Consider the following 14759-nt stretch of genomic DNA (forward strand, 5'->3'; position numbering starts at 1 on the left):
AGTCCCCCCCCAAAATTGGTATTGCTTCAGTGGGCAGCATTTTTCTAGATTCTCTAAGCACCTGAGTGAATGCATGCTTATTACCTATTTCTACATATTAAACTTGGCAGAGTTCGTGGACAGGCTGCTTCCATTTTCCTTTACTCAAGTAGCTTGCTCAAAGTGCTTTATGCCTGTGGTTGAAGTGCTTTATAAAAGTGACAATAAGTTGCCAAATGAAAACTTGCTGTGCTAAAGTAGAAAAGTTTCACGTGTAAGTGTCACTGTTTGGTCACTTGAGAAAATGCTGTGATTGCGAACTTGCTGTCACACGGGCATTTTTACCATGGGTAAAATGCCCCTGACCTTGGAAAAAGGAAAAAGGAGCAATAAAACCACTAAAAGAGTGTTCTAACCTAGGCCGGTTTGTATAAACAGCACTTTTGAACGGGGCAAGCCTGTCTGTCATCTCCTCTTTTCCCATCCAAAAGCGGTGTTTCCTCGCCTAAACCACTAAAAGTGCTTCGACCAATCGAACACTGGCCCAAGTGTTACTGTGCCATGCACCAACTTCTTAATCATTGAAGGCCACAGCCATAACTGGAGGCATCGTACAATGTGCAGAGAACTGCGCAGACTCAACTCAGTAGCCCGGGTGAACAGCTTCTAATGGACAGACAAAGCATAGTAGAGGTGCAGTCGGTAGCCGTGGAGGAGTAATTGCAGCTAAGTGTATGAATGGAGCCTTTTTCAACCTCCTTGAATTTCACATTCGGCATCCTTGTAAAGCCTCGAGTTTTGTGACTGGGAGCCAGATGTTCTGTTGCGATTCATTATTGTAATGGGCAATGCCCTCCACATAGCTGCCGACGTGTACCATTTTAATCGTAAAATGTCCTATTTTGAGAGCTTGCTTATGATTGTCGCATTGACACCACCACTTGGTTATTTAGATTTGCCCACATCAGTGTCATCCTCTCATAGAAACAACGTATAGTAATGGCACTTGGAAGTTTTTTCTGCTGTTAATGGAATATTTATGAAATTCTGCAAACACTTGCGTTGCTCTGTGGTGCAGATCCTTCTTGCTCTGACTATAGAGCAGTTTCTCGTTCACAGCATTCCTACAGGACCACCTGCTAATTATTTCTCAAATAGTCAATATGCAGAGTAGTATTTTTCACAGAATGTTCAGATTTTCTGCTTAAGATGTACTAAAGTGCTAAATTTATAATTTTTATCTTTAACAACCTGTAGGACCTTGTTATGCTAACAGTAGCACCGTGTTTGGTTATTTGTTCCCGTGCTTGGCGTATCCTGAAGCTTAATATGAATTATTAAACTCGGAACCAAAGTTCACACAGCGTCAGGTTGAAACATCGAAGCAGACTCCACCAGTGCCGAGTATCTCGATGCACAGAAAGGTGAGCCCCAACCCTCGTCTCGGTGCAGGCGATTCCCCCCCGAGACCCTGATCCCCGCAGTGGTGGAGTTTGTGCGAGGGCTGCCTTCGACAGAAGACCTGGACGCCCTGGGCGCTCGTGTGTTCCCCGGCGCGCCCCGTGACAAGGTGCAGCGGCTCAAGAACTGCGTGCACTACTACCTGAACGGCACTCGGGATGGGTTCCTGCGCTACCGACCCTCGAGCCAGGGGCGCCGGCACGAGTCTGGCTGCTACCCATCCACATCTGGCTCCTCGTCGGGGCTGCCGCCGATCTCCGAGCAGCCTGCGGTCAATGGCAAAGGTGGGCCTAGACGCAATAATGCTCCTGAAACCTCCGCAGCAGTTCACTCGGAATATCTGATTTAGGGTAAAGCAAGAACTAAAACGCAACATTGCGCTTCTGGCAACTACCAGGAGCGTTCACAACGGCATTGATGAGGCTTTTGCAGTGTCTTCTTACTAGTAAACATATTTGTTTTGCTACAATGTTTGAGCAAAGCCTTGCATTCATCACTGCTGTCTTGGCTGTGTAATGTGGGGTCTCACACATGCTCTTAGGACAAAGGAACAACACAGTAGTGCAAACAATCAAAAGGGCATTTATTGCACCTTTCATACACTAATACACACTAGCCGAATTACTACCAATAGAACATTCACATGGGCGCACGACAAATCGATGAAGTCCGACTCACCGCGACCCGATAGCGAGCGAATATGTTCACCCCATGGTGTGACACCATCGCCTAGTCGTTCACGTGTGCGGTCACGCGAACGGTGGCGCGTTCGAACGATCCGTGTTCGTCCATACCGGTGTCCTGCTCTTAGCCTCGCGAGACGGTCCCGCGAAGCGGGCCGGCGCACACGCGAAGCGTTCGTGCGTGTTCGTCGCCGATCCCAAGCCAAAGAGAAAAGCCCCTTCGACCTTTTTCTCCCAAGTCACCTCGCCGTTGGGTGGCGTTAGCATTGCAACACTCGCGCCATCTCTCGCAATGCGCCGCAACCACTACGACCACCGCCAGCGCTTAGCCACGCGGAGAAGCCGGATTATGGGACACATGAGCTATGCGGGGAAAACACATCAGGGGACGCTGCGAGAGTCGCGCATCCCCACAGTACCCTCCTTGTTTCTTCACTGTTGCCGTAGGTGATGGTTGTCTGCCATGGTGGCATGGTGTATGCCACCAGGCATTTTAGTTGATCTTTGTTTTGTTGATATGCTTTTTGCATATCCCCTCTATTGGTGTATACGCAACATGCTTTTGCCATTTCTGTCGAGTAATCGCAAGAAGGAAAAAAACTGCAGACATTGCACTTTGTACCCTGTGTACTCATTGCATTGCAGAGAATTGTTGCATACAACTTTGCTGAAGGCTCTAGTATGCTTGAGAGGATGTTTCATATGCCCTATTCCGTGAACAGTTGTGAAAGGATAGGTCTCACTGTCTTGTAATGCTTACAGCCTGTAATTAATTTGAACTGTTTGAGTCTGTGACTTCATCTTCTCTATAAGAAAGCTCTACATGACTGTCTGTGCAGTGTTTATCAAAGTATTTGATGACTCAGTAGTTTTCGAGGACTTACCAGAAAATGCACAGGGAGTCGTCCTGCCACTTTGACTTTCTTGCAATTGAGTGTGCCGCATCTTTGGCAAGAATTGTATAACATTGATACATTTATCAACAGTCCATCCCGATTCAATGCAGAATGGGATAAATTTCAATTCCATGCCATGCACTGTGTTAAAAGCTACTGGCAGATGCTCATAGTACCGTCGTAGTACTGTAAAGATAAAGCTACAGTCAGCTTTGTGTTTACTAGAATTGGTCTTGTCTTTTGTCTCGTGCAGCTGATGTTTCCTCACCAAGCCTCGATTTGTCATCACCCGGAGAAGATGGCCTGCAGCGTTCAGATCCTGCGAAATTTGCATCCGAGACTGCCGAAAGAGAGGTTAGAGCAAATGCGTTTAAAATCGGGGTGGATGCGGCGTAAATGAGCAGCCGATCGATTTGGGAGAAAAAAAAATAGCTTGTGGAGTAATCACTGCAAGCAGCCAACAGACAATGAAGCCAAGGAAGGCATAAGGGAAATTATTTTTAAGTTAAAATGCAGGATAAAATATGAACGAGGGTTAAACTTGCGATAAGTTTCATATTCCTAATATAAAGAAAACTGGAAATGTAACGTAGTGCAAGAGACAACATGGCATTGGAACGCGCCATACCTTAGGTTCATAGTCGAACACAAGTTCCCTTAGAACAGAATGTGAATAGCCTTGTAATACTGCGGATTAATGGGAAGCAGTTGGGTGTAACTTTATATTTTTAACTTGATTGTTTTAATAATTGATTTTTTTTAATGGGGGGGGGGGGACACTAAAAAAAATGAAATTACCTTTCCGCAGCGCAGTAGAATCTCGTTAATTCGAACTCCAAGGGGGACCGGAAATCTATTTGATTAAAACGAAGTTCAAACTAAGGAGAGCCCCCTGAGAAAGTACAGTACGCGAAACCAAAACCGTCATTGGGCTCACATTAAAAGTCGTATCTTTGCTTCATCAGTGTGCGACATGTGCCGGAAGAAGCCTAGGTTCCGTGTAAAGTCCAAGTACGATAAGATCGGGCTTCGGGTGCCATTTGCTGTGGGTGAGAGGGAAAATGTGCGAGGGTGAGCCGAGAAGGATGGTGGCTTCAGGCCTGCCATCCTCCCATATGCCCAGTGTTCTAGATGATGTGATCGAGCGCACAGTAATGGGATCAAGCACGCACTATTGTCTGAAAAGCGGTGCATGGGAGGGAGGGAGAGATTTTGGTTGAAATAACTGTTGCATAGTTTTTTGGAGTTCGAATTTGTGGGAGTTTTTCTATATTCATATACATAGGACTTTGTCATGACCAACAAAGCAGTTCGAATTATCCGTCAATTAGAATTAAGTGATTCTGAATTATTGTAATTTCACTGTACCTGCAAAGCCACTCTTACCACAAGAAGACGCTCAGTAAGCCAGAAAAAATGCAAGAACGAAAGACGCATGGCAATGCTGCCTGAAATTCCCACACCAGCAATTGATGCTCTTTGATCAGGCATAGTTCAATTTTTATTGATAAAAGAGCCAAAGATCGAACTTAGCAAGCTTCAAGAACATTTACTGAACCACAACGGCAGAAACACCAAAAAATACATTGCGGTCTGTTGCGTCAAACATGCGGCCCTGGGGTTTCGTCACAAATTTCTAAAAGAAACTTTGACTTTCATTTCCTCTTCTAATAATCAAGCGATCACCGTGAAATCAACGAAAGTAAATTTTTTTCAGAATGCTTTATTGATCTAAACTGATTCAGTGTATCTGTTTAGGTTCCTTTTAAAGTCTCAAAGTGATGCAATCTATGAGAAAACACTGTAGTGGAGAGCTGTGAAATCATATCTAATGCTGGGAGTTCTTTAATGTACATGCAAAGCTCATTGGGCACAAGCATTTCTGCCTTCTGCCCCCATCAGAATGAGGCTGTTGCTGATAAGTAAAACCATGATCTCTCGCACAGGACTACACCGTTATCAGCATTCGCGTGAATTCAGAGCTTATCGGCAGCGCAGGTGCGGCTCTTCATTTTTCAGTGACAGAGTTGTCTGGATCACTTGAACCACTTGTCTGAATCGCTTGACGGACATGTTATTGTCGATAAATTCCACGCAATCATTCAAATGTTATCTCAGTGGCGATTGAAACACCAGCGGCTCCCAGATTGTCGATCACAACACACTGTCATTATCTTGGGATGTGATCACCGTCTCAGTACCGAAAGTGAAGCCCACGTGTTGAAAACAGTTGCAAAGTGTGTCTTCTGCCACCACTTTCCACGCATTCGAAAGCATGCCAACAGCAGACATGATTTCAACGTTGTAACTCATGCTCCTGTCCGACCACAGCACCGTATGAATGAGCGCGCGGGACCTATACAGAAGCTTCTAATTGCGGATCACGCCTTGGTTCATCGGCTGGAGGTCTGCTTTCGTGTTCCGTGGCAGGAATGCTACCTGTATAGTTCTTGACGTGTCTATGCACAGTGCAGTTGTGCACAAACAGCACAGCTTTTTGATTCTGCTGTTCAGCCCTTCTGTCCATCCTGTAGACATACTCTTCGAATAACTGGTGCGATATTGTAGCGTTGTTGTTCGCTTCGTACAGAACAGGTAGGGCTGCCACCTTAAAACGCTTTGGATTCTTCTATTTCCCTACGATGAGCCCTACATGTTGCTGCCGACGAAAACGGTCAGTTGTTCTTTGCCATGTTTGCCAATATGGCAAGGGTCACCAGCGAAGGCAAGTGTTTTCTGTTGGAGCATCTTGTAAAGCAATCCAATTTCGTCGCAGTTGAAAGTTTTTTTCAGGTGCGAACAGTTGCAACAAAGACTGTAGCTTTCCATTGCGGCGCTGCTTTACAGCTGAACCGTCAACAGTGCTGCTTATGCCACACGTCTTGAAAATCTGCCATTCCTATTTTTGAAGTTTTCAGCCTCCCATCACCGAACTTGAAGTCCACAAGATTCATTCGAAGCGGGAGAGCCTCCTCCGCCTTTTGCTTCGAAATGCAACCTGAGACCAGCACCCGCTTGGTGATCATAACATTTAAAGCACATAAGGAGAGCTTCCGAAGGCTTCGATTTGACGCCATGACTCATTCTTTTTTCAAGCCCCTGTTGATTTTCTTGCTGCTTACAAGGTCTTCACCTTATTTTTAAAGAAATCCAAAATCGTCTGCTTGAAAATGCTGAACTTCTTGCTCACATCGGCTTGCGACCGGCCGCTCTCACCTTGCTTGATGACGGCAGCTTTCTTTCCCTTCGTCAACCTACGGTGGTACTCTCCGCACTTCTAAGCCATCTGCAAAGATGATGGAAGGCAAAGTTGATGCCATTGCTGACAGCGGCGAATCTTTTCAATGAAAAGCACGGCACGGAAATCGGAAGCTTGGTAGAGAGTCGAAGCAGTTACGCCTAGCATTGCAAAGCGCACGACAGCACAAGATGACTACACGGCCGTGCACCAAACACACCAAGCACCAAGGGGCCAAACAAATGGCCACTGTGGCTGTGATAGCTATGGCTGACTGCCAGTGAATCGGTGTGCAAGAGCGCTAGTTCAAGGACGCAAGATAATCAAAATAGGGGTGGTGGTGGCATGATTATTGCCACTTCGAACCTGCGTTCATGAAGAAATGAGATGGCGAGGAGTTTCAGCATCTGAAAGCATTTCAGCACGAGGAACCTGAAGCCGGTATCGAGGGAAGCTAGACCATAAAAACATGACAATGGCCAGCGGTCATGCAAGGGCGCCTACAGTCAGCTGTAGCGACTGCCAGTGTGCACTTAGGCTGCCCAATGTGCACTGCTCATTGCACAATGAGTGTTTTCCATGACAAATTCCTTGGACATACTGATTGTGTGCTGCGAACTGTCGTAAGTGATTAGTGGCCCCGTCCTTGGACTAGAATCCTGTCAGTTCACAAGCGGTTTTCGTCTCTGGCGACTGAGTGAATTGATAGAGTAAGGTATGTTGTGTAGTTAACTGCCATTGAACTTCTTTTCTTTTCAGATTTATACACCTGATCCCGTGAGGTCACCCTATACGCCTGATATTGTGTTGCGGGATTCCTTGTTGGTATGTGGTGGTGCCGGGATGGCGTTCAAATTATCAGGCATGTCCGAAAAATCGATCTTTGACCGTGTACGTTTTGTGCTCTCGGACCTCCACTGCTACCCGCCGCGGTAGCCCAGTGGTTTGGCGTTGAGGTGTCCGAGGTTCAGTCACCATTGTGGTGGCCATATTTTGATGGGGACGAAATGCAGAAATGCTCATGTACTTAGATTTAGGTGCACGTTAAAGAACTCTCAGGTGGTCAGAAATTTAATCGGGAGCCCCGTACTACGGCGTGCCTCATGATCAGATTGTGGTTTTGGCATGTGAAATCTTAGAATTTAATGTGAATTTTAACCTCCGCTAGTGTTAAGCTCATGTGAGCCAAGTTTACTCTTTCACTGGCTGCTCTCCTTTTCCCCTTTCTCTTCGACAGTTGTCAAGTCTGACGGCATACCGCCAGGCAACAGGCGGGGGCTACCCGACAGCTGGTGTCAATGGAAGTATCATGAATGGTGCCTACAAGCCAGGTGAACCGCTGGACTTAAGTCGGAAGAGCACCGAGGATGACAGCGCCGCAGCAGATGCCAACGGTACGTCGCAAGTACAGTTGCTGACTGATTTTTCGGGCGCATACAGCGTGGCCCCGGAAATGTCCAAATAATTGGGCAGTCCAAAAATAAAAACGAATTTCGATGATAAAATCCGTTTCTTTTACAGTGCTAGCACAGCAAAAAAATTCATTCACAGGATTTTGCTCGTTGTGGTGCTTTGCTAAAATAATTTTTCATTGAAATTCTGGGGTGGTGGTGGTTAGCAAACGTGTTCTACATTCTCCCGTCGTGTAGCTCCCAATGTGAGCCGCGTGTTGTTGCAGTGTGCCTATACTGCGCATGCAGTGTCGACTTCACAACACTGTCAGTTCAGGCTGTGCTTTTCGAAATCGGTTTGAAGTGTTATGGGCTTTATGCCCACACGCGATATGCCATTCTTTCTAGCAAGTGCTAGCACGAACTTTGTTAGTCGTTGGCAGTAGTTGCTGCTAATCGTTTGCAGACCCAACGCGTGTGGTTCTCAAGGGTTCTTGGGGGCATAGGTCAGCATACTCGCAAGTATTTGGACTCATTTGTTCCCCATTCATTTCACAGGCGTAAGATGAGTTGAAATGTGTATGAACGGGAGTGAGTGTGAACAGGAGTGAGGTGCCGAATAATGCGAGTACGAATGAAACCCAGTGGCGATTTTGAGTGAACGCGAGTCACTGTTGGCTAGTGGGAGTATACAAGTGTATGAGTGTTGGTGGGTGCTGGTATATGTAAATGGAAGGGACTATGAATGCTAGTGAGTGTCGGTGAGGATGAGTAGGCCTGAGTAGGAAGGTGAGCAAGTGCCGACAAGTGTGTGTAGGCATGAGTGCGAGTGCCATAGCCTGCGAAAATATTGGTGAGTATGAGCAAGCTTCGGCTTATTCTGCCTATCGGTGCTCACGGATTACTTGCGCTGCAGGTGTTGCACAGCAAAATGGCCCTGCACACGTGAATGGTGGCGCCCCGGGCCCAAGCTCATCGAGCAGCAACAGTTCCAGCCCCGGCCGCCAGAGCCCTAAATCTTGGCAAGGACGTAAGGTAAGCCCCCTCCCTGCATCGTGTGGATGTAGATCTATTGGCAACCCAATCATCAATGTACGGTGCATGAAAAATGGGAACTACTTCACAGAAAACCGTTTGACTAGGTAGTTATCGTAGCTTCTTCCGAGCTGTAATGTTCCGTTTGTTTGTATTGTGCCATCTGTGCAGCAAGTCAGTAACTCTTGCATTGATGTCATTTAGAATGTTTTCTGTCATGTGCCTCATTTTAAAGAGATGCTAACATTAAACTTCACTTGTAGACTGGATTTCTGAAATACCCAACAGGTTGAGTCTGCTGAGGTGAAGTGAGCTGTGGATTTGTAAAGAATACAAAAACAGTGAAGAGGTGCCAACACACTAGCTCTACCTGACGTTTTCGACTGCCTCTAATCTAGGCTGAAGCCCCTCCATACATGTTTCCACCGACCAGGTTAAGTACCGTCAACCTAACTGGTGTGAGTGACGAATCCGGCATCAGCGGCGTACATCAAAGGTTGGCACTACTCAGCCAGAGCAGCGGTTTCATGTGGGTGGAGGGGGGCGCTTACTCTGGGCTAGCCAAGTGTTTGTCAATGGGAAGGCTTGCGTCGGTTATGGGTGTTTCCTTGTTTATAATGTTTTCACGGGGGTCAAACAAATCCTGGCGGGTCTGTCCTGACATCTTCTGTCTACACCCCTGTTGGCGGTGTGTTGGATGCTTCATCTCACTTTTCTTGCACCGCTTCTGCTTCAGGGCCAGAAGGGCAGTGCCGGGGCAGGCAGCACCGGCGGCGAACAGGCAAGTGCCGGTGGCAGCAGCGGTGCTGAGGGCCGTGTTGGCGGTACATTCATTATGCCCGAGACACCCAAGCTGCCCAAGGTGCCTCCGGAGGTGATGCGGACAGCAAGCGAGCGTCACCAAAAGGGCCTCATGTCCCCCTGGATCTACCAGCTGCTGTCCCAGGTGAGGATGTTGCTTGTCTAGATTTTCATTGCGCTAGGCCATGACCTCGCATGTCACAATACAGTGGAACCTCATTGATATGATTCTGTGTAATACTTTTTTCGGGATTTCTTTGTTATTTTTTTAAGCACGATTTGGTTGGGTAATACGTTCGATGATATGATTTTTGGATGATACACTTTACAGTAGAACCCCGCTGTTACGTTCCCGGGTGCTGCGTTTTCCCGGCTGTTACGTCGTTTTCGGCCGGTCCCGGCACAGCTCCCATAGAACCCAATGCATTGGTAACCCCGCTGTTACGTCGCAACTGTGGGACCGTTCCCGCATCATACGTTGCGAACTGCGACACCGCGCCGGCCCGAGCGGCCATTTTTACTTTTCATGTCGCTTGGCTTGGTTGCTTGACGATGGCATTGGCCGCCCAAAGTGCTGGGGGCGACATTTATTACGTATTTTCGGTTTCCGCCAGCAAAAGTATGGCCTTTGATATCCGCTTTTGCTATCTAAAGATGATGTCTATGACGCGTTGCGGCCCTAAAATTCGTTTTGGCTCATAGATGTTCCGTAAAAAGTCCAAGGGCGATAACGCCGTCGCCGCGCGCCGTATGCTTTCTTTCGCGCGCGAGACGCAGTGTATGGGTGTTCTGTGACGCAGTCGTCGGCTCCCCTCGCACGCTTTCACTCGCACATACAGCATACGTCGCCGCGCGCCGTATGGTGTATGTGCGAGTAAGCGAGGGAAGCCGCGCGGCCATATGCTGAATGTGCGAGTGAAAGCGTGCGAGGGGAGCCGACGACCGCGTCTCGCGCGCGAAAGAAAAGCAGAGAGGCAGCGCACCTCCTTCCGTTGCGCTCGAGGCACCAGCGAGGGAGCGGGGGGGGGGGGGGGGGGGGTAGCGGGCAGCGTTGTGCTCCGGCATCATACTGCGCGGCGGCGCGCGCGCGGTCCCGCGGGCCCTATCTTGAAAGCGATCTGCGTGGGGGTAGATTCTACGCAGTGTAGGTGCGTCGGCGGCTCGTGGCTTTGTGCGTGCTGCGTGTTCTCGGCGCTCAGTTAGGGTTGAAGCGATAGACAACAGCACGAAGGTCACTTCGCTCGCTTCTGCAGCGGCGCTTAACTGCGCGTGTCCGCGCTCATCGAGTGTGATGTGTTCATGTGTGCCTGTGGGCGCTGACACCGTGTTTGTTAATTAGTTAATAACCGAATGTTTACAAGTTTATACAGACGATAAAACTACTATTCTTACTTTGTATAGCTCACCGCAATCGATACTCCGGCTGTCGGGCGAAACTACTTTTTGTCGCACGTAAGAATTAAAATAATATTGTGTGCAGTTCAACACTACTCCCATTTCTCAATTTTTCCTGTTTCCTGGCTCTTGCGTTTCCCGGCTCTTACGTTTTTTTTTTTTACGGTCTCGTGAAAAACGTAACAGCGGGGTTCTACTGTATTTTCCAGTTCCCGTGAAGATCGTATCAACGAGATTCTACTGTAGACAGCTTCAGTATACTGGATGGGTTGTTTACGTAGACGTACCAAAAGTGGGTATGGCCATGTTTTTACAGTGAGCCTTTTGGTAGAGCGTTGCACATGGCGAATGGATGACCAACTTTAACTGCCGTAGTGCCATCTGGTTCCGAAGCACGGAAGTGCCACCGAACAGTGCGCATCCTCCCTCTCCCTCCGCTCCAGTCCAACTGCAGGGAATATTCATATTTTATTCTTTGACGTTTTTAATAGAAACTTGCAGTTATTCTGAAAAGTGCCAGTAACAAAAATGAACGTATTGAAAATGCTTTTTTGGATCAGAATGGTGTCGAATTGTAACTGCCAACGCCGGCTACAAGGTCGTTAATTTTTGTGCTTGAAGGGAGAGTCCACATTTAGCGAACTACTTGAACAACAACCACTTTTCCTGGAACTATCGAGTTCGTTGGGTTCAAAACATAGTCGGAATGGGTTCGACTGCGTTTCGATGTCTAGAGTGATGTTTCGACATCCAAAATGATGATGAGCGCACCTGCGTGCATTGTTTCGTTATGCCGACTGAGTGAAAGTAGGGGAGTCTAATATGCAGGTGCGACTTATATACCGATTTTATCTTCAAAACCCGCGAGAAGTGGGGGTGTGACTTGCACAAGTGTGGGAGTTAGTCCGGAAAGTGCGCTAAGTACTGGCTAAAATTATCCGTTAAGATAAACCCTGCTGTGAGGCAAGAGTACTTTGCGCTGCCAATGAACTGACCACAACCTTTGAGGTGGTCGGTTGCCAGTCTGACTACCAATCTGACTTGCGTGTGGTTTCTTTGTGATAGGGCGCCATCAAGATTCCCGTGGCCATTGAAGACGAGGCTCCACGTGACATCCCTTGGGGAGTGACTCTGTTCCGGCCCATCCGGCAGATGGTTTACGCGGTGCTGTTCAACATGCACCACCATGCGTTTGTCGCCAGGCAAAAGAGGGAGGCGGCTGCTGCAGCTGCAGGCACTGAGGCCTCCAAGACGAGCAAGGAGAGCCCCATCTCTGAAGGTAAGGATCCAGTGGCCTTTGAAGGATTTGTGGGAGTAAAGAGGAGGTGAGGCTTCCTTAGCATTTTGAGAACCACGTTTGCCCCGTTTTCTCATAAACACCCTATGCATGTACCCTGTCCTTTGGGAGCATATACAGTAACTCTAGCCCTGTTGTGTGCATCGGCAAGCTCGTCTTTGTTGCGCTGTTTTAGCTCAACAAACGTCCTCTATGCAGTTGGATCTCGTTGTTGCGAACAGCGTGAGAATTGACACAGTTTAGCATGGCCAATACCGTATTTGCTCGAATCTAACGGCCACTTTTTTTCTTTCTTTTTTTCCGATAAAATAAATCCAAAAATTGCGTGCGCGTTAGAATTGAGTATGACCCTAAATCTGCGTTACCATATAGCCGTCAGCATTTCAATTTGGCCGCCTCGCATGTGTGTCGAGCCTAGCTACCGTAGCTTCCTCCATGTGCTGCAGTACACGTGCTTAGGCAATGGTCTACTGTCTGTCTTCACGTTTTCTGCGTCTGCTCTATCAGCATGAAGTACCGAGTTCATCATGATGCCGCATTTAAAAGGAAAGTGATCATGTGTGCGGAGACGGACGGAAATCGGGCCGCATCACGGGTGTTCGGAAAATCCGAAACTTGCGTTCGAGACTGGCGCAAACAGAAGGAGAGGATTTTCCCCAGCAAAGCAATGCGGAACGGTTTCAGTGGACTGAAGCAGGATGTAATTTGCAACGATCCACTTCGATGATACAATCGCCTTGGCCCTATCTCGAAAGCAATCTGCGACGGGGAAAGTCTGCTGCGCGCCATGTTTTCGCCGCTTATAGGTCGCGTTGAGGCGAGAGACATGATAGCACGAAGGTCAATTCGTTTCCGCGGTGAACGAGCAAGATGTGTTCATGTTTGCTAGTGCGCGCATGACACTGTGCTTGCTAATTTATTTAGTAAGCGAATGTTTGCAAGTTTATACAGCCGATAAAACTGCTATCCTTACTTTGTATAGTGGTCTACTAATTTGCTATTGCATTCGATGCTTCGCCTTTCGGGCGAAACTGCGACTTTTTTTTATTTATCGCAACATCAGTGCATCGAGAGGAAACCTGTTTTTCCAAATGAGAGAAAGTTGTATTTCTGTTTGAAAGCATGAGGTGCGCGGTGCTGTATATGAATTTTTTTTTTTTTTTTTTTTTTTGTCGTCACGGAAAACGGGTGCACGTTACAAACGAGGGCGCGTTAGAGTCGAGTAAATACAGTACTTGTTATGTTATGGTCATAGAGCATGCTAGGTGAGGTGATATGGTGAAAGGCTGGCCAAGTGCGTTGTCTTTCTTTTTTTCTGCCGGCACCGCACTTGCGTGACACTAAAAGCTAGAACATTTGTGATGCTGAAGCTGCGTGCATCACCAGTAACGAAAGCATGCGGTTGACAAGTTGCGTCCCTGCGGCCCTGAGTCATTCTCGTTAATGTTGCCGGTGTTTAGCATTGGTTGCTTCAAAAGGTGTTTGCTCTATCACGACACAATCCAACGGTTCTGCAACGGCCGACGGCACTGGCCAGTCGTGTTGAGTTAACGATAACATTCTGAAAACAGCCCTAAATGTCGGGTGTGCTTTTTTTCACCAAGGTAAAAAAACAAAAAGGCAATTCTCCAGGACAAAAAAGGGAGGCAAGTTCATTATGCAAGTCAGTATGGTATATTCGTGTTCGCTAAGACGAGGTTTGGCTATAGCTTTGGGCATGCAACGTGTCTGCAGCTCCCATTACCCTCTTGTTTCCCACCCTGGCTACTCTGGCAGACTCCAAAGGCCCGGCCCCCGTGGTGGTCGTGGAGTGGCTGGGTCGCTCAGGCGGTGGCAAGGGTGCCAGCCGGCGCCCTTACGAGCTAGTGGAAGGGGTGCAGCTGGGCTGGCCCGTGCCCACCGTGCAGCGCCTGTGGCTGGGCCCATCGCTGGACGACAAGAAGTGCCGGCTACGCGCGTTCCTCAGCTGCCTGCGCAGCGACGTGCCCCTCATGCTCAACACGGCCTATGTGCCCCAGCATCTGCTCATCCCCTGCGCCGTGCTCCGATTCCTCATGTCCCAGGTAACCCACCCACTGTTGCCACTGCTGCAGTTGCCGCAAACGTCATCTTTCGAACAGAGCAGAAACGCAAACGCTGTCACTTTTTGCACTTCGCAGCTCGCATGGCATGGGCTCTCGACAGAGAAGTGGCCGTCTGTACTAGTACATTTGGGCCTTCCCAAAGAAATTAGAGTGGAATCTCGATGATACAATCTTTACGGGAACCAGAAAATAGAGCGTATCATCCGAAAATCATATCAAACCAAATCGTATTATCGGGAAAAGAAAAAGAAACGTATTATCCCGAAAAACGTATTATGCAGAATCGTATCAACGAGATTCCACTGTCTTGGATACAACAAAATAATTTTTAAGCGCTACTGGTCTTGCTTCATAGCAGTGGCTCTCCTACAGAAGTATTGAAAGTTACGATTCAAGACCCAGCGCAATAGCGAATCAAATATCTGCTCGCTTGCAGCTTATGTGCAGCCTGGTGGCAGAGGTGTTCAGTCTCCGGTAAGAGGAACTTGCGATTACAGTT

At 47.9% G+C, this 14759-nt stretch overlaps 1 protein-coding gene across 1 annotated transcript in view; it reads left to right on the forward strand.

The window, feature by feature from the left end:
* Window positions 1–14759, forward strand: part of LOC119465898 (constitutive coactivator of PPAR-gamma-like protein 1 homolog) — a 66060-nt gene that overhangs the window by 23564 nt on the left and 27737 nt on the right. Inside the window, exons 3-9 of the mRNA XM_049657941.1 lie at window positions 1400–1724; window positions 3273–3373; window positions 7495–7651; window positions 8565–8683; window positions 9420–9629; window positions 11945–12158; window positions 13953–14239. Of these exons, the coding sequence (XP_049513898.1) occupies window positions 1400–1724; window positions 3273–3373; window positions 7495–7651; window positions 8565–8683; window positions 9420–9629; window positions 11945–12158; window positions 13953–14239 (1413 nt within the window). The remainder of the gene's footprint in view (window positions 1–1399; window positions 1725–3272; window positions 3374–7494; window positions 7652–8564; window positions 8684–9419; window positions 9630–11944; window positions 12159–13952; window positions 14240–14759) is intronic.

The sequence above is a fragment of the Dermacentor silvarum genome, chromosome 10 (assembly GCF_013339745.2).
Source record: "Dermacentor silvarum isolate Dsil-2018 chromosome 10, BIME_Dsil_1.4, whole genome shotgun sequence".
Lineage (NCBI taxonomy): Eukaryota > Metazoa > Arthropoda > Arachnida > Ixodida > Ixodidae > Dermacentor > Dermacentor silvarum.